Source organism: Narcine bancroftii, chromosome 5 (genome assembly GCF_036971445.1).
Source record: "Narcine bancroftii isolate sNarBan1 chromosome 5, sNarBan1.hap1, whole genome shotgun sequence".
Classification (NCBI taxonomy): Eukaryota; Metazoa; Chordata; class Chondrichthyes; order Torpediniformes; family Narcinidae; genus Narcine; species Narcine bancroftii.
In genome coordinates, this window is record NC_091473.1 from 172,395,344 (window position 1) to 172,418,280 (window position 22,937).

Here is a 22,937-nt window from a genome sequence, read left to right on the forward strand (position 1 = left end):
ATAATTTTTTGCATCAATTATATTTGACGCCTGAAAAATTGAAGAGATATGGATTTAGTTTAACAGATTTGTGCTTTAGGAAGCAGGAAGGTATTTTTATTCATTCAGTTTGGTTATGTGAGAAGGTTAAATACTTTTGGGAGGAAATTATAAAATTTTTGAGAGATTTGTTCAAAATAGATTTGCAATTGGATCTGTGGATGTGTTTAATGGGTTATATTAATTTGCCTTGTATAGAATCACAAATGACTAAACTGTATTTAGCTTTTTTAAGATTGGGATTAGCAGTTGCAAGAAAATGTATTGCTGTAACATGGAAAAATGATGTGCAATTGAGTGCAAAGTCGGCATATAACGAAATCCAATCCTGTTTATATTTAGAAAAAGTAACATCATTTATGAAATAATTTCTCTTTTTTTACTGATATGTGGCATTTGTATTTAGAGCATCTGTCAATAGAAGTTAAGTGAATGGCACTCCAAACATAAAGCATTTAATATAATTTTCTTAAAAGCTCCAAAGTTGGGGGGGAGGGGGGGAGGTTTTTTTTAGTTTAATGGGAGGGGATGTAGTTAATAGTTTATTTGTATTTGTATAGGATCATCATATGTAATTTGCAAAATTTAAAATAAAGTTTTTAAAAAAACTAACTGGCTAGTGTTTAAAGAGGGAAGGTTTTCTTGTCTTTATCCCTCTTTCAACAAGGGAGCTTCACTGGCAGTCCCTAGAATTAGAAAATTTTGAAACTTCAAACAATAGGTCCACTATTTGCCATTCCCTTTAAAATCTTAGCATGCAGTCCAGGTGACATGTCAGACTTTAGCACCCTGAGCTTTTCCAATACTTTATGCCTTTTAATTGGAATTATTGTAAATTCCACTGTTATTTCAAATCTTTCTTTCTTCTTTGGCTTGGCTTCGCGGACGAAGATTTATGGAGGGGGTAAAAGTCCACGTCAGCTGCAGGCCCGTTTGTGGCTGACAAGTCCGATGCGGGACAGGCAGACACGGTTGCAGCGGCTGCAGGGGAAAATTGGTTGGTTGGGGTTGGGTTTTTCCTCCTTTGCCTTTTGTCAGTGAGGTGGGCTCTGCGGTCTTCTTCAAAGGAGGTTGCTGCCCGCCAAACTGTGAGGCGCCAAGATGCACGGTTTGAGGCGATATCAGCCCACTGGCGGTGGTCAATGTGGCAGGCACCAAGAGATTTCTTTAGGCAGTCCTTGTACCTTTTCTTTGGTGCACCTCTGTCACGGTGGCCAGTGGAGAGCTCGCCATATAACACGATCTTGGGAAGGCGATGGTCCTCCATTCTGGAGACGTGACCCACCCAGCGCAGCTGGATCTTCAGCAGCGCTGAAATAAGCTTATACAATATCTTAAAGGTTTTAGCAATGACCTCTATTGTGAAGGCTTTTGTAAAAACATGTATTCAACCTATCTCCCACTTTTTGTATGCTGCTACTAATTCACCAGCCCCACTGAGCATGCAATCTCAACAGGGCCTCACGCCCACCCCTCCCCTCCCCCACCCCCGGGGCACATTTAAGCGGGAAGGGCATGGATTGAAATTCTAAAATGATTTTTATGTATTTGGTAATAGAGATGTACGGAAGAAACCACCTAAATGTAACGGCTTAACAAGGAAGGGGCCCATAAACGTTAAGCAGAGTCCTAAGGGGGTCATAGCCAAAAATAAGGTTGAGAATGGTTGCTCTAGAGACCCCACATTTACTTTAGCAGCCCTCTTCCGATATATGACATTACATTTTCTTTCAAAGCTCATTTTCTCCCATCTTATCAGCTTTTTCGTCTTCTGCTGTGCCTTTGCCACTTTGTACACACAAGTTTTCAATTTAATATTATTCTTTAATTCCTTTGTTAATCATGGATTGTGCATCTTTCTTGTAGACTCCCTCTTTTTGATTGGGATAAACTTGCTGAGCATCGGAGATTGGCTGTTTGAATATCTGCCACTATGGATCCACCTCACCTTGTTCACCCAGTGTTTTCAAGACAACAACAACTCCCACATAGCATTCTTTACATAAATTGAAATCACTGGTTATGGACCCATGACATTCACCCTCAAACTGCATCTGGAATTCTTTCACATTATAGTCACTAGCTCCCAGGGGATTTTTAAGCACAAGATCCCTTATTAATTCTTCCTTTTTACATCAGACCAAATTACTAAATACATATAGTCTAAAAATAATCTAGATCAGTGGTTCCCAAATTTTTCCAGACTGTTGCCCTCTTGGCCTCCAAGCCACATCCCAAATGCTGCCCCCCGCCATACAACAGCGCTGAGGGGTGTGGTGGCGGATCTGAGGGGGTGGGGGGGGGGTTAGTAGTGGCGCTGAGAGGGCAGGAGTGACGCCAGTGCAACATGGCAGCCACCAAGACCAGCTCTCGCGAGAACGCCTTGGCGCCGTTTATTTTGCTCACTATGGGCACCCCTGAGTCTGGCCAGAAAATTACTGCACTGGCTTCTTCATTAAACTTTGCAGCAGATTGAATAATTACAACAAAACTGAAGATTCAGACCGCCCCCTTTTCCCTCACTGCCCTCTTGGATCTTTCCACCGGCCACGGGGGTGGGGTGGGCGGAGAGGGGGGGATGGTGGTGCCCATTTTGGAATCACTTACCATATATACATGCAAGCTATGTTAATTATATTAGAAAAAGGTAAGTGGCAACATCAGGATTTTCTCATTACAAATCTAATTTTCAGTATTTTTGGTAAACTAATGGATTGCAGACTGCTATGAATCAATATATACAAGAGTATGATACAATGGTTACCCATTAGATTGAACTTCCAACAGTAGTTCAGAGAGCTGCATGTTTCAATGTAGCATTATATTTAATCTCATTTTATTTGAATTAAAAAGACCTAATATATTGTGGAATAATTGTTTACCTTAGCAAAATCATTACTCTTTGTACCACCAATGATCCATTGATGATCCGGTGATATCAGTAAAAAATCCACTGGTTTAGCATCAAACAGTGACAAGCGAGTGATCTGGCTGAGATTAGGAATAGTTAATGTGATAAGTGCTCCTTCACTGGTGCCAACCTGATGAAAAATATTGAACACTACATCATTAGATGTTACTCTCTTTTAAATAAGCATTACATTTTTAATCTACCAAGTACACATTTAAAAGTGCATGGTTGAATAATTTAATTCAAGAAACTTAATATTGATTCCCCCATGGTTGGCTCAGCAGAAAGTCATGAGGTGCATTTCCTTAGTTGATACATGGAAATTATTTAACTAACTCAACTACATAGAATTCAGAAGAACCTATTACAACAATAATAGTGAAAAAATTACCCAAATATCCAGCAATAAAACAAGATATTTTCTAGATTTACATTATGATTAACACAAAATTTTATCACCAGCCCCTAAAATTGTTTTGTTGTATTTGACGTGGAATCAGTTTTAATGACACCTTAAAATTATATAAATATGGGATAAACAGATTTATTTTAACTATCACATACTTTAATCCTAAAATAGGTTTGTGAAGGATTTCTTAAAGATCTAAACCAGGTATTAAATAAAAGCACAAAAAGCAACATACCAAAAAATCCAGAGATCTTTCTTCTAAGTAATATAAGAAGTAAAGAACTTGGATTCGATTTGGATGGAGCACAAAAAGATTTATTATGATAGCCTTAGCTATAGCAAAAAAATGTATGATGTCAACCTGGAAATCAGAAGAGAGCCTGAGAGTACAGCAATGGTACATAGAAATGAATAAATGTATTCCATTGGAAAAAAACCCCACAAAATTTAAGAAATAACATCACAGTATTCGAACAAATTTGGGGACCGTACATGGAACACAACAGAGAAGTCCTACCGCGGACCTCTACCGCCTAAAATGACAGGTGGAGAAGAAGACGAAATGAACGGACCCAGCGTGTAAAAGTAGAAGACACAAATTTTTTGTTTATTTTCATTATGTGATGACATTGTTTAATGGGTTTAATGTTGAGTGGGTGGGGAGGGGGGGGGGGGTGAAGGAGGGAAGGGAGGGGGGGAAAGAGGAGAAAATGACACTGTAAATTTAAGAGGGAAATGTTTGTGTATTTTGGTCAGTATGGTTCATAGTGTGAAAAATAAAGAAAAATCAGCGTGACTCACACTTTAAAGGTGTGTAAATAACAAATATATGTCATGATCTCACAAGTATCCACCTTAAGTCAAAATTAATATGATCCATTTACACCAATCTTGTTATAAATCTTGGCATTTGTTTCATAATAAGAAGGTTTAAACTTAATCATTCATATTTCATTCCAGTGAAGTTTTTCTTGCACAAGCCTCTGAATTTCACAGCAATTTCTCGGTACAGTATTAACTCCAGCCTCCAATGTGTTTGTAATTATTTCCCTTTTAGACCTCAGCTCCAACATCATTTGGTCTTTCCACACCCCCACAATGATAATCAATTTCCAACACTAATGACAGCAATGTTACTAATACACCCCATTAGAAAACCCATGGGAGGCTTGGGAGATTAGTTATATTGATTAAAATTTTCACGTGTAACATTTACAAAACTTGGACCTTCGTGAACTAGTCACAATTTATCATGAGTCCTCAGCACAGAACCTGGGAGTTAACACACCACTGTCTAATTGGATCCTGGATTTCCTCACCTCCAGACCGCAATCAGTGAAGATTGGTAAGAATTTCTCCACAATCTCCATCAGTACCAGAGCACCACAGGGCTGTGTCCTTAGCCCCCTGCTCTATTCACTTTACACCTATGACTGTGTAGCTCGGTACGACAATAACACCATCTACAAATTTGCTGACCATACCATGATAGTGGGTTGTATAAAGGAAGGGAATGAGTCAGCATAGAGGAGGGAGATTGAAAACTTGGCTGAATGGTGCACCAACAACAAACTTCCACTCAGTGTCACCAAAACTAAGGAGCTGATTGTTGACTTCAGGAAAGGAAAAGCTAGAAGTAGAGAGGGTGAGAACATTTAGGTTCTGGGGAGTCACTATCTTGGAGGATCTTTTCTGGACCCAACTCACTAACGGCATCGCGAATGTAAATATAGGCATACCACCTTGTAACATGCCATTTCGGCCCACGAGTCCATGGCGTTCAATTTACACTCAATTGACCTACACCCCCCCACCCAGAATGTTTCGAACAGGGGGAGGAAGCCAGAGGCCCCAGGGAAAACCCATGCAGACACAGGGAGAACATACAAACACCTTATAACGTCCGTTTAGAACCCCAGTCCTGATTGCTGGCGCTGTAAAGGTGTTGCACTAACTGCTACACCGTGTGTCAATAAAAATATTAAGAGTAGTTTATTTCAAAAAACATTCCAAATAATTTGGTATTTATAAAAATGTAATCCTGGCACCTAATGGAACTTTTTTTTATCCATGACTATAGCTGAGTTAATAACCATATTTCATATTTATAGGACACTAAAATATTAAATATATTAACTACATACAATTAAGTAGTGCTGGTTATCCATGCTGTAGGTCCTCAAATTACAAACTGTACATGAAGTTGCAAAGAAAGCTAATTCCTCTCCAGTTTGTCCATTCCAGACTTTAATATTTCCTTTTGAGTCTGCAGTTATTACAATGCCTTGTTCTGGAACTGTTAATAGTTTCTCCAAAGGTTCTCTTTGTACTGATGTTGACCACAGTTGTTTACCCTTGGAAATAAAAGACCATTACTGGCATGTAATGAAATAAAATAAACAAGATTTTAATAAAAAATCATTATGAATTTTTAAACATTATTGAAATTTCAAAATCAATTCAAGAGAATATTATCACAAGCAATAATGGTTCACCATACTGCTACATTTTCTCTTTTTTCCCCCCTTTTCTGATAGGGCTAAAGCAATGAATTTCATATTGTATGTAGATGTTTACACTTTTGCCTTTCTAATTTCCTTCTTAAGGTTTTTTCTGCAATCTATGTAATAATCATATATCATCCATTTTTTGCTTCTTAAATTTAGCATATTCCCCCCCTCTTATCCTGAAGCAACTTCCTCATTTTTCCAGAAAACCACGGTTCCCTTGAACTTTTGGCCTTGCCTTTCGATCTGACTGGCACGAAAAGATCCTGTACTCTCAATATCTCTTTAAATACCCTCCAAGTCTCCTCTACAAGGATTTGGACCACAGTCCAGGCTCAGCAGAGTGGTCTGAAATAATCCCTTTCTTTCACACACACACACACACACACACACACACACACACACACACACACACACGCTAAAATTGCCCTCTTTAAATGGGAACACAGCAAGAGTATTCATTCTGAAGAGAGAGTAGCCTAATTCAATAAAAATTTAGTAGAATATGCCAACCGACCTCTTGAATGCTCCAAGATCGCAATGTACAGTCTGTAGAAGTTGTACAAAGCACTGATGTCCAGGACGTTGTATCAAACTGCTTGTCAGCATCACTTAAGTATTGTAATGCAGTGATGATGCCTTGAAAGAAGAATATGGAGAGAAGGGGATGGCGATGATGGGATAGTGTGGATCCTCCCTCCCCTCCCCTCCCTCTCCCCCTTCTTCCTTCTCCCCTCCTCCTCTCTCCTCCACAACATTTTCTCATTTCATGCTATTACTGCAAGTTTTCCCGCATTACAGACCATCTCATCTGACACTTACCACTGTGTCCCCTGAAGGTTGTGCATACATAATCTGCTGATCCACACCCTGACACCATGTGCTCTTCTATTTTGGAGCGATGGAAGTAATATTTTTTCCATGAGTTTATTCCATCATCTACATTGGAGCGATTGCAGAAGATCCATCGCTCCAGACATAGTCGTCTATACTTTCAAATACAAATCAACATTAAACATTAGTATAGGGGGACCCTGGATTCCACTGCTGGAAACAATTTTCAACCTCATGTCATCTGCATTTGTCAAGAAATGCAAGTTAAAGAAAACCTCTGTTGATGTCCTTACTTCTCCCACTGTTCTGAGAGCAATTTTTTATTCTGTATCTCAAATTTTTGGGTAATGATTTGAGACTTCTGTAAAGGTGAATTTCCATTAAGCAAATATGGGGGGGGGGGGCTGTCATGCAAAGTCTCTGTTATGTTTTAATTCCAAAAATAAAGCTTTGGTGATTTTTTATAAAATGATGATCCTGCTTTCTGTCTTTGCATAGAGAGCCTTTACTAAACTACAATTGCAAATACATATTTGCAACAATAAATGAGTGAATACAGGGAGATAACTATCATAATTTACTCAAAAGATTTCTTAAGGCTGGTTACACATTGTAAAATAAAGCAAACATTTTCCACTACTTACAAAGCACAACTGCAATGGAATATGCCACCCTTAGCTTGCTTGATAGCAACTGCACAAGCTTGACAACATTTACCCAATGTTCTAAACATGTATTAATGGTGAAGAATAGCTTTAATATGCAACAACTCTCAGGCAGTCACAGAAATGCTTACCAATCTACAGCAGCTACTGCCAAAAGGAGAGGCAATCATGCAAACAAAATCTGCAAGTTACTCACTGCACTGGGTCAAGATTCTGTAACTCCCCAAGGAAAACCATTTCAGAAACAGTTCTACTGCAATCATTCAAAGGGGAAGGTCACCAAAACCTTAATGTTGGACTGCCAGACATGCATTTAAAATTTTCAAAAGACAACCTGTTAAATTGCACAATGTACACTACTGATGTGCCACTTACACAACTCCAAAAAAAAAATGATAGTCTAATTGAACATCAGTAAAAATCCATAATTTATATCTAATACTTCATTAAAACCAGTGTTTTTCACATGCAAGTTTCACTGACCATTACAAGTGCAGAAAATGCTAAAAGGAAAGAAAACAAGAGTTAACATTTTTGGTTAATTTTCAGTGGAATCAGCTGAGCTTTAGAGCAGAATATTCAAAGTTTGATCCCCTATCTTACACCACATTGAGGAAGATCATTTATCTATCAGCCACAGCTGGTCAGATAAGGATAAACTCAATAATGATAAAATAAACAAGAAAAAGCCCATCCTGGTTTCCTGTTCAAGCCTGGTTTCCTGTTCAATAAAATCATAGATGTGTAACGGCAGCTACACTGCTACTGAAAGAACACACAACCAGACAGGTTGAGCTCAGTGAGCAGACCTGATTTATTGCAGGCTGTGGAGCTGGACTTATAATCCCAGCCCGGACCTGACTGAGAACCGTGTATCACCTGGGCGTCATGTGGTCCCCCAGCGCAGGCTTCTGAACCCTGTGCTGAGAAGAAGGGGAAACCCCTGACGGCGCCATTTTGGCTGGCTGCCCCGCCACGTGGATTACAATCGGGGCCGGTTCGCCTGCCTAGGGGTGTGCCGCCACAGCCCCCCCACCAGAACCAGTGCCAATGTCCTTTTTAGCTGGGCAGCCTCGTTTCTTGGACTGAGCCACAATCACTGGTTTGGTGGGGTCGAGGTGAGCTGGCTTCAGCCTGTCCACAGTAAACAGTTCCCGCCTGCCGCCGATGTAGAGCATGAATGTAGACCCTGAACGCTGGACAACCTTGTACGGTCCTTCGTAAGGTCTCTGCAGAGGTGCCGCGGGCGAGCCCCGCCGAATAAAAACGTACTCTGCGGAAAGCAGCTCACTGGGGACATGAGATGGCCGTGTGCCGTGTCTGGGCGGTGGTGGGGGTGCAAGCGACCACCAAGGAGACCAAGCGGACCTGGAGGTGGGGAAGCAGCTCATTTGGCGACCGCTGGGGGCTGTGAGGCACGTTGATGAACTCACCAGGAAGTGTCAGCGGTGTGCCGTAGACCAGCTCAGTTGATGATGCCTGCAGATCCTCCTTGGGCGTGGAGCAGATGCCCAGGAGCACCCAAGGCAGTTTGTCCACCCAGTCGGGATCGGTGAGGCGGGCCATAAGTGCCGACTTAAGGTGGTGGTGCAAACACTCAACCAGCCCATTGGCCTGCGGGTGATAGGCTGTGGTGTGGTGTAGCTCGATCCTCAACCTGTTGGCGAGCTGTGCCTAGAGCACAGAGGTGAACTGGGTAGCCTGATCGCTGGTGAGGTGATTCGGAACGCCGAACTGGGCGACCCAACTGTGCAACAGTGCTCGGGAGCAGGAGTTCGTGGAGGAGTTCAGCATTGGGATTGCCTCGGGCCAACGAGTGATGCGACCACCACAGTGAACAGGTCACAGTTGCCACGGGAAACGGGTAAGGGCCCGACTATGTCCACATGAATGTGGCTGAACCGTTCCCGGACGTGTTTGAACTCTTGCATGGGTGCCCTGGTGTGCCTGTGTACCTTGGACATTTGGCAACGGGTGCATGTTCTGGCTCAGCCCATGATCTGCTTCCGCAGTCCATGTCAGAGAAACCGCTCTGCCACCATCCAGACGTGGACCTGATGGACGGGTGCGAAAGATCGTGGATGCGATGAAAGACTTGCCTGCGCCACTGTTGGCTGCGGGGTGCCCATGGAGACATCGGACAGGACAATGCTTCTTCCGCTCAGAGTCAAGAGGTCTTGGAACTGCTGGCCCATGATGGCAGTCCTGAAGGTTTGCGTCTCCTCGTCGGACTTCTGGTCCCAGGCGAGCTGGTTGAAGTCGAGGCTGGATGTCAGCGCGCAGATGGCCGGTTGCGAGAGTGCATCGGCGACCACGTTGTCCTTCCGTGCCTTGTGCCAAATGTTGGTGGTAAACTCCGACACGAAGGAGAGGTGATGCTGCTGGCGGGCCGACCAGGGATCCTTTGCTATCGCGAGTGCCTGGATGAGGGGTTTGTGGTCAGTGAAGATGGTAAAAGTCCTCCGCTCCAAGAAATAGCGGAAATGCCGGACCGCCAGGTACATGCCAAGTAACTCACGGTCAAAAGCGCTATACTTGCACTCTGGTGGGTGGAGAAGCCGGCTGAAGAATGCCAGCGGCTTCCATTGTCCATTCACCTGCTGTTCCAGGATGGCGCCGACAGCTGTGGCAGAGGCATTGACGGAGAGCACCATATGCAGGCCGGTGTGCGGGTGGGTGAGCATGGTCGCCTTCGCGAGGGCGTCCTTGGTGTCATCGAATGCGCTGCAGGCCTGTGGGGTCCAGGTGAGCATCTTGTGCTTGGCTGCGATGAGGGCAAATAGCGGCTGCATGATGCGCGCAGCTCCCGGGATGAAGCGGTTGTAGAAGTTGACCATACCCATGAACTCCTGCTGCCCCTTGAGATTGTCCGGATGTGGGAACCCCTTGATAGCGGCGACCTTCATAGCGGCGGTGTGGCTCCCTTGGTCGTGATGGTATGGCCCAGGAACTACATGGACTCTTTCCCAAACTGGCATTTGGCTGGGTTGATGGTGAGGCTGAAGTCGGCCAGCCGGGAGAAGAGGGTGCGCAGGTGGGTCTTGTGTTGCGCCCGATCCCTGCTGGCAACGAGGTTGTCGTCTAAGTAAATGAAGACGAAATCCAGGTCTCTGGCCACTGTGTCCATGAGGCGCTGGAAGGTCTGAGCGGCATTCTTGAGCCCAAATGGCATGCGAAGGAATCCGAACAAGCCGAAGGGGTTGATGATGACCGTCTTGGGTATGTCCTCAGGGTGCACCAGTATTTGGTGATACCCATGCACCAGATCAACCTTGGAGAAAACCCTTGCACCATGTAGATTGGCCATAAAGTCCTGGATGTGAGGGATGGGGTAACGGTCAGGAATTGTTGCCTCGTTGAGCTGTCGATAGTCTCCGCAGGGGCGCCAGCTGCCGGAGGCTTTCGGGACCAGGTGGAGCAGCAAGGCCCATGGACTGTCGGACCGCCGAATGATCCCCAGCTCCAACAGACACGAAAACTCCTCCTTCGCCACCTGGAACTTGTAAGGCGGGAGCTGGCGTGCCTTGGCATGAACTATTGGTCCCTGGGTGGGGATGTGGTGGAACACCCCATGGCGCGGCAAGGCAGCGGAGAACTGTAGCTTGAGGAGGGCCGGAAACTCATCCAGGATTCGCTCTGGGCGTGCTGATGGTGGCCATCTGTGGCTGCTCTGAGCGGGAGGCATCAAGGTGAACAGCCTGGAAAGTACAGGCATCCACCAGGCGCCTACCCTGAATGTCCACCAGAAGTTTGTGGGCGAGGAGGAAGTTGGCACCCAGAATGGCGGTCGGAAGGGATGAGATGGTGAACCTCCACGAGACCTTTCGTCGGCCGATCTGGAAGTGGACTGTCTTGTCTCCTTTCGTCCAGATCTCTGTCACGTTAGCCACACGGAGGGGAGGTCCTCGAGGTTGGTTCCTGGACTTGATGGCCGTGACCGGGATGACACTGATCTGGGCCCCAGTGTTGACGAGGAACCACCGGCCGCTGTCTGATTTCCACAGGTAGAGGAGGCTATCGGGGGGTGGGGGGGTCCTTGGCCAGCTGCTGCAGCCATTAACAGCGGCCGGCCTGCTAGTTTCCCTGGAATGAGCAGGGCTGACAACACTTCAGAACCTTGGCTCCCCAGCGCTGGTGGTAGAAGCAGAGGCCTGGAGCAGATGCCGTGCCCCTGGTTATGCTTTTGGTGGCCCCTGCAGGGGTCAGATGCTCTTCTGCAATGCTAGGGGCGGGCTTGGCATGGTCTTGCCCGTGCCTCGTGACCTGCTGGACCAGCGAGCTCTCTGGGAATCGCTCGAGCCATAGCTCTTGGGCCTTCTGAGCGACCTTCCTCGGGTCAGTAAAGCTCTCTTGGGCCAGTAACAGCCAGATGTCCTCGGGCAGATGGTCGAGGAAAATGCGAAGGGTGGGCAGTTGGTGTGATCACCCATGAGCGCAAGCATCTTATCCATCAGCTCCATCGGGGACCTGTCCCCCAGGGCGTCGAGGTGCAGCATCTGAGCGGTACGCTGGAGCCTGGATAGTCCGAGGGAACGGGTGAGCACTCGCTTGATGGTCTCGTATTTGTCTTCGGCGGTGGGTGCCGAACGAGGTGCAGCACACGTTTGGCAGTGGCCTGGTCCAGGGTGGTGACCACATGGTAGAATTTGGTCATGTCAGATGAATTCTGGCAGAGGTGAAATTGAGCCTCCGCATGGCCGAACCAGATCTCTGGCTCCTGAATCCAGAATTCAGGCAGCTTGACGGCTATAGCACTGATCCCAGGTTCGCTCATGATGGGTTCAAAGATGTTTGAACCAGTCAGGGTCACCAATTGTAGCGGCAGCTACACTGCTACTGAAAGAACACACAACCAGACGGGTTGAGCTCAGTAAGCAGAACTGATTTATTGCAGGCTGCTGGGCTGGACATATTCGCAGCCTGGACCTGGCTGAGAACCATGCTGGGGGGCACTGACTTCACCCGGGCATCACGTGGTCCCCCAGCACGGACTTCTGAGCCCTGTGCTGAGAAGAAGGGGACCCCCCCACCCCCCGATAGCGCCATTTTGGCCGTCTGCACCACCACATTGATTACAAGCGGGGCCGGTTCGCCTGCCTAGTGGTGTGCCACCACAGATGAACCAATCTTGGCCTCAAAAATGCTTTCCCATGCTCTTCCTCTACCTCTTGTTTTATAGTTCAAATGTCTGACAATTTGCACCAATTTACTCCATCTCCAAAACTCTCTAGGGTAGAAAGATCTAAGGAGTCGTAACCCTCAGAAGAAATAACAAATCTCCATCTAAAATGGATAATATCTTATTCTGAAATGTATTACTAGCAGTCATGCACATGTGTAATGTTCAACCTGGCATCGATCAATACCCTTCTGGGAATCCAAATATGCTACATTACTGGTTCCCCTCTATTACATCTTCAAACAACTAGGCAAATTTATCAAACATAATTTCCCATTCATGAAACACTGTTGACTTTGCTTCATTAGGCACTTTTACTCTGCCACCGAACAGCAGAAAATTATAAGGAAATTTCTGCTCTGGTGGGAATGTGAAAATGTCAGGAAGGAATTTTTTTTAATGTAAATTCCATCCCATAATTTTTCCATTCTTATCTCTGCGCATTTTTACGGAGTGGTTGCAGTGTAAATTGACTGCAGCCACACCAAAAGAAAGAGGCCTAATGAATAGAATTTTCTCCCTCTGACAAACTCCACAACACAGGAAGGTTGTGTAAATGACACACTGAAGGTAAGCATGCTAATCTTCAGAATAATCTCAGTTTCTGTGTAAAAATGCCCATTTAAACATTACAGCACAGTACAAGCCCTTCGGCCCACAATGTTATGCTAGCATATATAGCCCTAATCATTCAACTGCCGGTCATTGAACCCAACAGCCTAATCATTCCATGCCCACAGCCATAATCCTCTATTTTTCTTACATCCATGTACTTATCTAAGAGTCTTGTCTTATAGAACCATAAAATGTTATAGCACAGAAAACAGGCTCTTTGGCCCTTGTAGTCTGTGCTGAATTATTATGCCTAGTGCCACTGATCTGCACCCAGTCCTTAGTCCTCCATACCCTTCCATTCTTGTATCTGTCCATATTTTTCTTAAATATGAAAATTGAGCCCACATTCACCACTTCAGCTGGCAGCTCGTTCCATGTTCCCATTACTCTCTGTATGAAGAAGTTCCCCCTAATGTTTTCCCTAAACATTTCCCTCTTCCACTCTTAACCTATGTCACCTGGTTTGTATCTCAGCTAACCTCAGTGGAAAAAGCTGTCCTGCATTTACTCTATACCCCTCAGAATTCTGTATACCTCTAACAAATCTCCCCTCATTCTTCTACACTCCAGGGAATAAAGTCCTAACCTGTTTAACCTTCCCCTGTAACACAGTCCATGAAGTCCAGGCAATATCCTAGTAAATCTTCTCTGCACTCATTATACCTCCCCCTCCTATAGTTAGGTGACCAAAACTATACTATATTCCAAATTTGGCTTCACATATGTCTTGTACAAACCCCACCATAACTTCCCAAATTCTGTACACAATACTCAATGTCAAATTCTACATAAGGGCTAACAAAGTCTGTACACAATGTCAATTCCAGTTTATTAACTCACCATGAATACCGAGCGTCTGAACTTTCCTGTCTAACCTCCCATTTAGGACTTTGTCAAAGGCCTTCCTAAAGTCCATGCAGGCAACACCCACAGCCTTTCTTTCATCAATGTTCCTAGTAACCTCCTTGAAAAACTGGTTAAATGTGGCCTACCATGCACAAAGCCATGTTGACTATCCATAATCAGTCTCTGGCTATCCAAATACTTATACATCTGATCTTTTAGGACACCTTCCAATACTTTACGTACTATTAACATTAGGCTCACCGGCCTATAATTTCCTGGGTTACTTTTAAACAATGGAACAACATGAGTTACCCTCCAATCCTCTGGTTTTCTCATCTGTGGCTAAAGACATTTTAAATATTTCTGTCAGGGCCCCTGCAGTTTCTACACTAGCCTCCCTCAAGGTCGGAGGGAATATCTTGTCAGACCCTGGGGATTTATCCACCCTTATTTGCTTTAAGACAGCCAGTACTTCCTCCTGTGTAATATGTATCGGTTCCATGACCTCGCTGCCTGTTTTCCTTACTTCCCTAGACTCTGTACCAGTTTCCTGAGTAAATACTGATGCAAAAATAAAATTAAAATCTTCAAGGGGATCAATTTTGTCCCTTACTATCCTTTTGTTCTTAATATACCTGTAGAAACAGGATTTTCCTTCATATTGTCTGCAAAAGCAACCTCATGTCTTCTTTTAGCCTTCCTGATGTTCTCAATATCCTGCTGGGAGATTTAAGGGATCCAGTGTTCTCACAAATTACTCATGTTAGGCTAACTGTTCTATAATTAATTCCCTTCTCCTTCTTCAATATTGGTGTTACACTTGCAGTTTACCCAATGCTCTGTGACCTCTCCAGTATTTAGGGAATTTTGTTAGATTTAAAGCTAACATCCAGTATAAGGCTCTGGTGAGACCTCACCTGGAACATTGTGAACAGCTTTGGACTCCTCATTTAAGAAAGGATGTCCTGAAGTTGGAAAGGATTCAGAGGAGGTTCCCACGGATGATTCCGTGAATCGAAGGGTTATCTATGAGTGTTTGACAACTCTTGGCCTGTACTCGTGGAATTTAGAGGAATGCACTTTGAATGTTAAAAGGCATGGACACAGTAGATCTCTAAAGTGTTTTTCCCCATGGGGCCAAGAGTCTAGGACAAATGGGCACAACTTCAAGAATGAAGTTAGAACAGAGGTGCAGAGGAATTTCTTCAGCCAGAGGGGGGTAAATCTTTGGAATTTATTGCAGGAAATTGTGGAGGCCAGTACATTGGATATATTTAAGGCGGAGATTGATAGGTTCTGATTAGCTGGGGGGCATCAAAGTTTATAGGGACAGGCCAGGCAGTGGGGCTGAGTGGAAAAATGAATCAGCTCATGATTAAATGGTGGGGCAGACTCGATGGGCTGAATAGACTATTTCTGCTCATCTTATGGCCTTATCTCTGGGGTTACTTACTTCAACACCCTCGGGTGCAGGCCATTAGGTCCAAGGACCTATGTAGAACTGCATAGTATAGGAACAGGTTCTTGTGGTGAATGTCTGCCAAGCTGCCTGTCTCCCCTCTGGCGAGCCTTGCTGTACTAACATTGGCTGTGCATTATCTCTACTGTTAAGGACACTCCCCTTGGATATAACTGTATATGCATCTATTGTCTTTCATTATTGTACCATGAGTTTCTGCTAATAAAGCCATGATTTTTGTTTGACCACATCATCTTTGTCTACATTATCAACTGACAATTCAATTTTATTACAGAGTTCAGGTGGCCCCAATGTATCGCCTCATCGACCACGTTGTTTTGAGCCATGTAGTAATGAAAACAAACAGTGGTTGAAAATTTCTCTGGCCCTCGGGGCAGACTGGTCGATTATCAGCCGCTCTGGCTTGAATGCTGCATCCATTTCTGCTAATAAAAATGAAGTGCCAGTTGATGCTCTAGCCAAAACACTGAGAAGTGCCATGCAGTCCAGTGAAATGCTAGAAACCGAAAAGGAAACATCCAGGAGTGCTGGAACCCCGAAGGAAAGAAAAAGGGGAACTCCTGAAAAATGCTACTTCTGTGATAAGAGCTGGCACCCCAGACAGAAGTGCCTGGCTTTATTTGCTACCTGCAGCTATTGTGGGAAACTCAGCCACTTTGCTAAAGCGTGTAAGGCAAAAAGGACTCCCGCTGAAAAGAAGAGAAGCACCAAGAAAATGCGTCCTGGAGCTGCAGGAATGGAAGACAACTGTGAAAAGGGGGAATCTTCAGATGAGCAGGCTGAATCGACTTCAAGTGACAGCGAGGTGAGATCCCCTGTGATAGCTCAATTAGCTCCATAGCTTGGGGGATGTTACGGACTGGAACGGTCGACTATGAAGGGGGAGGTGAATGGTGAGACTCTTGATTGTCTAATAGACTCAAGGAGTGCTGACAGCTACATCCATGAGAGAGTTACCAGAGCCTTAAATTTGCAGAGACATCCAGCAAACCGAAAAATATCGATGGCTTGTAGTAAACTTACAAAAACTGTATGGGACAAGTGTAAAGTTACTTTAAATTGGCAGAAACCCCGAAGGGAAAGAAGGGAAAATAGATGAATTTTTGACTAAAATTGAACTACCAAAACTACAAATAGAGGAACAAAATAAATTAACAGAACCATTTGGAACAGTAGAAATACAAGAGATAATAAAAAACTTACCAAATAATAAGACACCAGGAGAGGATGGACTCCCAATAGAATTCTACAAAACATTTAAAGACCTAATAATACCGCCCCTCCTGGATGTAATCAACCAGATTGATGAGACACAAAACTTACCAGATTCATGTAAAACAGCAATAATTACAGTGATACTAAAACAAGGGAAAGATCCACTCTCACCAGCGTCATATAGACCAATATCTCTGCTAAACACAGATTATAAGATAATAGCTAAACTATTAGCGAACAGATTAGCAGAACAGGTACCGAAAATGGTAAATTTAGACCAAACTGGATTTATCAAAAAAAGACGCACAACAGACAATATTTGTAAATTTATTAACTTAATTCATGCAGTAGAAGGAAATAAAGCACCGGCAGTAGCAGTTGCTTTAGACGCAGAGAAGGCCTTCGACAGAGTAGAATGGAATTACTTGTTCAAAGTATTGCAAAAATTCAGTTTACCGGAGAAGTATATTAATTGGATTAAAGCATTATATAAGGGACCGTTAGCGAAAGTGACAGTAAATGGACATGTATCAAAGCAATTTAACTTAAGCAGGTCAACGCGGCAGGGATGCCCACTATCACCATTATTGTTTGCGCTAGCTATAGAACCACTAGCAGAATCGATAAGAAGAGATAATAATATAAAAGGAATAAAAATAAAAGACAGGGAATATAAAATCAGTCTGTTTGCGGATGATGTGATAGTGTACTTAACAGAACCAGAACTATCAATAAAAGAACTATATAAGAAATTGAAGGAATATGGAGAAGTGTCGGGATACAAGATAAACGTAAATAAAAGTGAAGCAATGCCTATGAATAACGCGGATTTCTCAAAATTTAAGGAGGAATCCCCATTCAGATGGCAAACGCAGGCAATAAGATACCTAGGTGTGCAAATAATCAAAAATCTAGGCCAATTATATAAACTCAATTACAATCCACTAATGAAAAAATTACAGGACGATTTAGAGCATTGGAAAGAGCTACCACTAACACTGATAGGAAGGATAAACTGTATTAAAATGAACATTTTTCCAAGGATACTATACTTATTTCAGGCATTGCCAATACAACTGACAGAAAAATTCTTCAAAGAGTTAAAGAAAATAATAAGGAGATTTTTATGGAGAGGGGGGAAACCGAGGATAGCACTAGACAAATTAACAGAATGGTATAAACAAGGAGGCTTACAATTGCCAAACTTCAAAAATTATTATAGAGCCGCACAATTAAGGTACCTATCAGATTTTTATCAAACAAGGGAAAAACCAGACTGGACGAGACTAGAATTAGATAAAATAGGGGAAAAGATACCTGAACACATATTATATAAATGGGATGAAAAATTGGTACAACATAGAACTTCTCCAGTATTACACCATCTCCTCAATATATGGAAGAAGATTCATGTAGAAAGAAATAAAATAAATTACCAAATACCAAAACTAATATTGACGCAAAATAAGCTACTCCCTTTTACAATAGACAACCTTGCCTTTAGAAAATGGGAAAAAAAAGGGATTAAAAGAATAGAAAATTGTTTTTCAGGAAGTAGATTCTTATCCTTTGAACAAATGAGAGATAAGTACAATATAACGGGAGATACAGCGCTGGCATATTACCAACTGAGATCCTACTTGAAAGATAAATTAGGAAGCAACTTGAGTTTACCAGAGGGAAGTAACCTTGAATATGTGATTACAGATACAATGTTAATCAAAAGATTTATAAAAAATATGTATATTAAACTGCAAGAAAAGGAAAATGAGGAAACAAATGGTAAAACTAAACAAAAATGGGAACAAGATTTAAATATAAAGATAAAAAAGGAAACATGGGAGAAGTTATGCTCTGGAACGATGAGAAATACAATAAATACGAGGCTGCGTATGATACAATATAATTGGTTACACAGACTATACATTACACCGCAAAAGTTAAATAAATGGGACCCAACAGTATCTGATAGATGTTTTCGATGTAAAAAAGAAAGGGGAACAACAATTCATGCAATCTGGACATGTGAGAGAGTAGAAAAATTTTGGGATGATCTCAATCAGATATTAAATAAAATAACAGAAAACAATATACCAAAGAATCCAGAGATCTTTCTCCTAAGTAACATAAAAAATAAAGAATTTGGAATTGACTTGGAGGATGCACAAAAAAGATTTGTTAAGATAGCCCTAGCTGTAGCAAAAAAATGTATTATGTCAACCTGGAAATTGGAAGATAATTTGAAAATACAACAATGGTATATAGAAATGAATAAATGTATTCCATTAGAAAAAATAACATATAGTTTAAGAAATAATATTGAAATATTCGAACAAGTATGGGAGCCTTACATTAAATACAATAGCGAAAACCTACCGGGAACAAACATTACCTAAGTTGATGGAAGGAGAAGAAAAGAAAAGAATGGACTCAGTAGAATTTCTGGTGTATTTTTGTTGAATGACAACATTGTCTAACTGAATTAATGCAACCTAGATTGTATAACTAAAATGGATGAGAGGGGGGGGGATGGGGGGGTGGCTTGGGAGGAGGGAGGGGGGAGGGAGAAAAAGTCACTGTAAATGTGTGGAAAAGAAAAAGTGTATATCATGGCTATTGTGATTTATGGTGTGAAAAATAAAAAATTAAAAAAAAAAAAAAAAAAAATGGCAGAAACCCTTAATCAAAAGGGCAGACTTGTGGCATTCTTCTCCCGCACGTTACGCGGACCTGAACTTAAACATCCTGCCATTGAAAAAGAAGCCCAGGCTATTATTGAAGCTGTTCACAACTGGAGACACTTTCTAGTCGGCAAAAAATTTACTCTTGTCACTGATCAGAAATCTGTAGCCTAAATGTTCAGTACTAAACACAAAAGTAAAATCAAGAATGATAAGATGGCACGCTGGCGAATAGAACTCTCAACTTATAATTATGAGATCCAGTACAGACCCGGCAGGTTAAATGATCCCTCTGACGCATTGTCACGATCTGCTGCTGGTGCTCAGCTGGAGGGGCTAAAAGAGATCCATAGCAGATTGTGCCACCCAGGAGTGACGAGATTCTTCCATTACATAAGGGCTAACAACCTTCCTTACTCTCTGGAAGAAGTCAGGAAACTGACTAAAAGCTGTCTTGTTTGCGCAGACTGCAAACCGCAATACTTCAAAGCTCTGGAGGCCACTCTCATCAAGGCAACCCAACCTTTTGAGAGGATTAGCTTAGATTTTAAAAGCCCGTTACCTTCCAACAACAAAAATGTATATTTCCTTACTGTAATTGACGAATATTCCAGGTTTCCCTTTATGATACCCTGCCCTGACGTCTCGTCAGCGTCTGTCATTAAGTCACTTGACAGAATTTTCAGCATTTTTGGTTTTCCCAATTACATTCATACCGATAGAGGCTCAGCATTCATGAGCGCTGAACTGCGGCGAGCCCTGCTACGAAAGGGGATTGCCACCAGCTGTACCACGAACTACAACCCGCAGGGCAATGGGCAGGCTGAAAGAGCTAATGCTACAGTCTGGAAGACCGTTAATCTTGCTTTAAAAACACATGGTTACCCTGTAACCTGGTGGCAGGAGGTGCTGCTTGAGGCACTACATTCTATTCAGTCTTTATTGTGTACTGCAACTAATCAAACACCTCATGAATGTATGTTTGCCTTTCCTAGGAAATCAGGAACTGTGATGGACTGGCCAGCCTGTTTATCTGAGCCTGGAACCATGCTGCTGAAGAGCCACGCTCGGGCGCGTAAAGCAGACCCCCTAGTCCAACCAGTTCAGCTACTGCATACTAACCCTAACTATGCTCATGATAAATTCTCAGATGGGAGTACTGACACTGTACCCCTAAGAGATCTGACCTTGCTGGTTCACCCCTTCCTCGCACCCCTACTCAGAGGGAGCCTGAGAGGTTGAACTCACCCCCCCCCCCCCCAGCCTGTGACCCCTAGTCAGCTTTCAGATGGCCATGCTGAGGCTCCTCTGCCTCACGCTGGCGATTCTGGAGGAGGTCCAGAAGTCATTCCTTCCCATACTACAGACTCAGGACCTGTACCAGTTCCCAAGGTTGCAAAGAAGCCACCTGTTTTGAGATGAAGCACCAGAATTCATAAACAACCTGATAGGTTGACATATTCATAGAACATCTCATTATATTTCGATTGCTTGCTAGATACTGGTGTATTTTGGCTGTTAGAATATCTCAAGGCCAAACATGGTATCCATGTATCGCTTGCTTCAGTCTTTCCTCGCAGCTGTCCTTTTGATTTTAACCCTTCTTCTGACGGGGGGGGGGAAACTGTGGTGAATGTCTGCCAAGCTGCCTGTCTCCCCTCTGGCAAGCCTTGCTGAACTAACATTGGCTGTGCATTATCTCTACTGTTAAGGACACTCCCCGTGGATATAACTGTATATGCATCTATTGTCTTTCATTATGGTACCATGAGTTTCTGCTAATAAAAGCCATGATTATTGTTTGACCACATCGTCTTTGTCTACTTCATCAACTGGCACTTCAGCCCTACAGCCCACAATGGCTGTGCCAAGTATGATGCCAAATTAAGTTAATCCAATGTCTACATGTGGTCTCCAATCTTCCATTCTCTGCATGTTCATGTGACTGTCTAAATATATCTTAAATGTCATTATCATATTTGCTTTTACCTCCCTCTCAGTATAAAAAAAACACTTTCTCCTGTCACCTTAAAACCTTGGCCTTAAATATTTGACATTACGGGGGGAAAAAAATACCCTATCTAAGGCTGTCCTAATTTCATATATTCAGATCTTACCATTTCTACTCATGTATGATGCAGTCTGATCTGCTGTGTTCCACCAGCAATTCTTTGCTCCCACTTAAGGAATTGTGATCACTGTTCCCAAAGAAAACCCCCAATAACTTAGCCAGGCTCATTTCCCACTACGAGATCAGACAGGCTGTAACAAGAGAATTACATAAGGGCAACAAGTGGTTGAAAGCGAACAATAAAAAGGGCATTAAAAACTGTGCCAATGTCAGTAAATTACAGGGCGTCCTATGGGGAGCACCAGATATCCTACAGTTGTTAGTAGGGGACATCAGGTAGCAGTAATTAAGTAGCCTCACCTCCACAGCCAGGGAGTTTCTGCAGCATCATTCCAAGCCTGTAATTACAAGAAATGCATTTAATGCTTGAAAGGTTTGGAACAAAGTACAGAAAGTGCACTTTCTGGCATTCTTCAGCAACTTTTCTTATCAGTGTGCCTTGTTGTAGGGCTCAGGCCCGAAACATTGGTTATATATTTTTATCTTTACTGTATAAAGTGCACCATTTGACCAGCTGTGTTTTTACCTCAATCGCGGGATCTGCAGACTTCATAGCGTTTTACTGCTTTTGATACCATTGGTTACAATGCAATGTTTACCGTAATGAGTGATGTTCCGACTTGCAGACAGAATCGACTGATGAATATCTAAAACAGGACCCACTTGTTACCCGATATGGCTTGTAAAGCATCGCAGAGTTCCTCCAGCAGATCGCTTTATTTTCTTCCAAAACTTTAGATGAATCAGGAGAGAAGCGAAATAAAAACTGTCCCAACTTTTTGCTGACGTCAATAATTGAAAACATAATTCCAGCAGCATTTGAACATTCTGGAATGTGTGTCAAATGTTATTTCCCTTTCAAAAAAACCCCATTGATAGTTTGATTCTATTAAGCTTTTTTTAAAAAAATAAGTAGCTACTTTATCACTTGTGATACACTCCAGCATCTCCTCAAAACAGCTGTTAATCTAACCACCCTGTGGCTTTCCACTTTGTGTCTTCCTCCTCTGCATCCATCACCACTCCTGGTACATAGCACTCTGTGTAAAATAAAATGCCCCATGCATCTCCAGTAGACTTGCTCCCCTTCACCTTGAATGCATGCCCTTTAGGGTGTGCTTTTACATGGAGGAAAAGATTGTGACTGTCCACCCTATCAGTGCCTCTCACGATTTTATAAACCTCTATCAGGTCTCCCTTCAGCCTCCGACGCTTTTACATGGAGGAAAAGATTCTGACTGTCCACCCTATCAGTGCCTCTCACGATTTTATAAACCTCTATCAGGTCTCCCTTCAGCCTCCGACGCTCCTGGGAAAACCCAAGTTTGTCCATGTGAAGCCTTAACATCAGATTGCGAGGGATTATCTAACTATAATCAGTTGAAACCAAGATGTATAGAGTGACACAAGGGGGAAATGGTGTTA

The 22,937-nt window shown here is 43.0% G+C and overlaps 1 protein-coding gene across 3 annotated transcripts in view; it reads right to left on the reverse strand.

Annotated features, from left to right (window-relative positions):
- The window catches only part of fbxw12 (F-box and WD repeat domain containing 12), a 42,672-nt gene that overhangs the window by 11,851 nt on the left and 7,884 nt on the right, over positions 1-22,937 (reverse strand). Inside the window, exons 2-6 of one of the 3 annotated variants that reach the window (XM_069939786.1) lie at positions 21,813-21,850; positions 6,689-6,852; positions 6,384-6,505; positions 5,504-5,713; positions 2,922-3,080 (exon numbers count right to left, since the gene is read on the reverse strand). In XM_069939786.1, coding sequence (XP_069795887.1) covers positions 2,922-3,080; positions 5,504-5,713; positions 6,384-6,505; positions 6,689-6,852; positions 21,813-21,850 — 693 coding nt within the window. Of the gene's footprint in view, positions 1-2,921; positions 3,081-5,503; positions 5,714-6,383; positions 6,506-6,688; positions 6,858-7,848; positions 7,869-21,812; positions 21,851-22,937 lie in introns of all 3 variants that reach the window. The other 2 variants (XM_069939787.1, XM_069939789.1) reach the window with 2 other exon arrangements.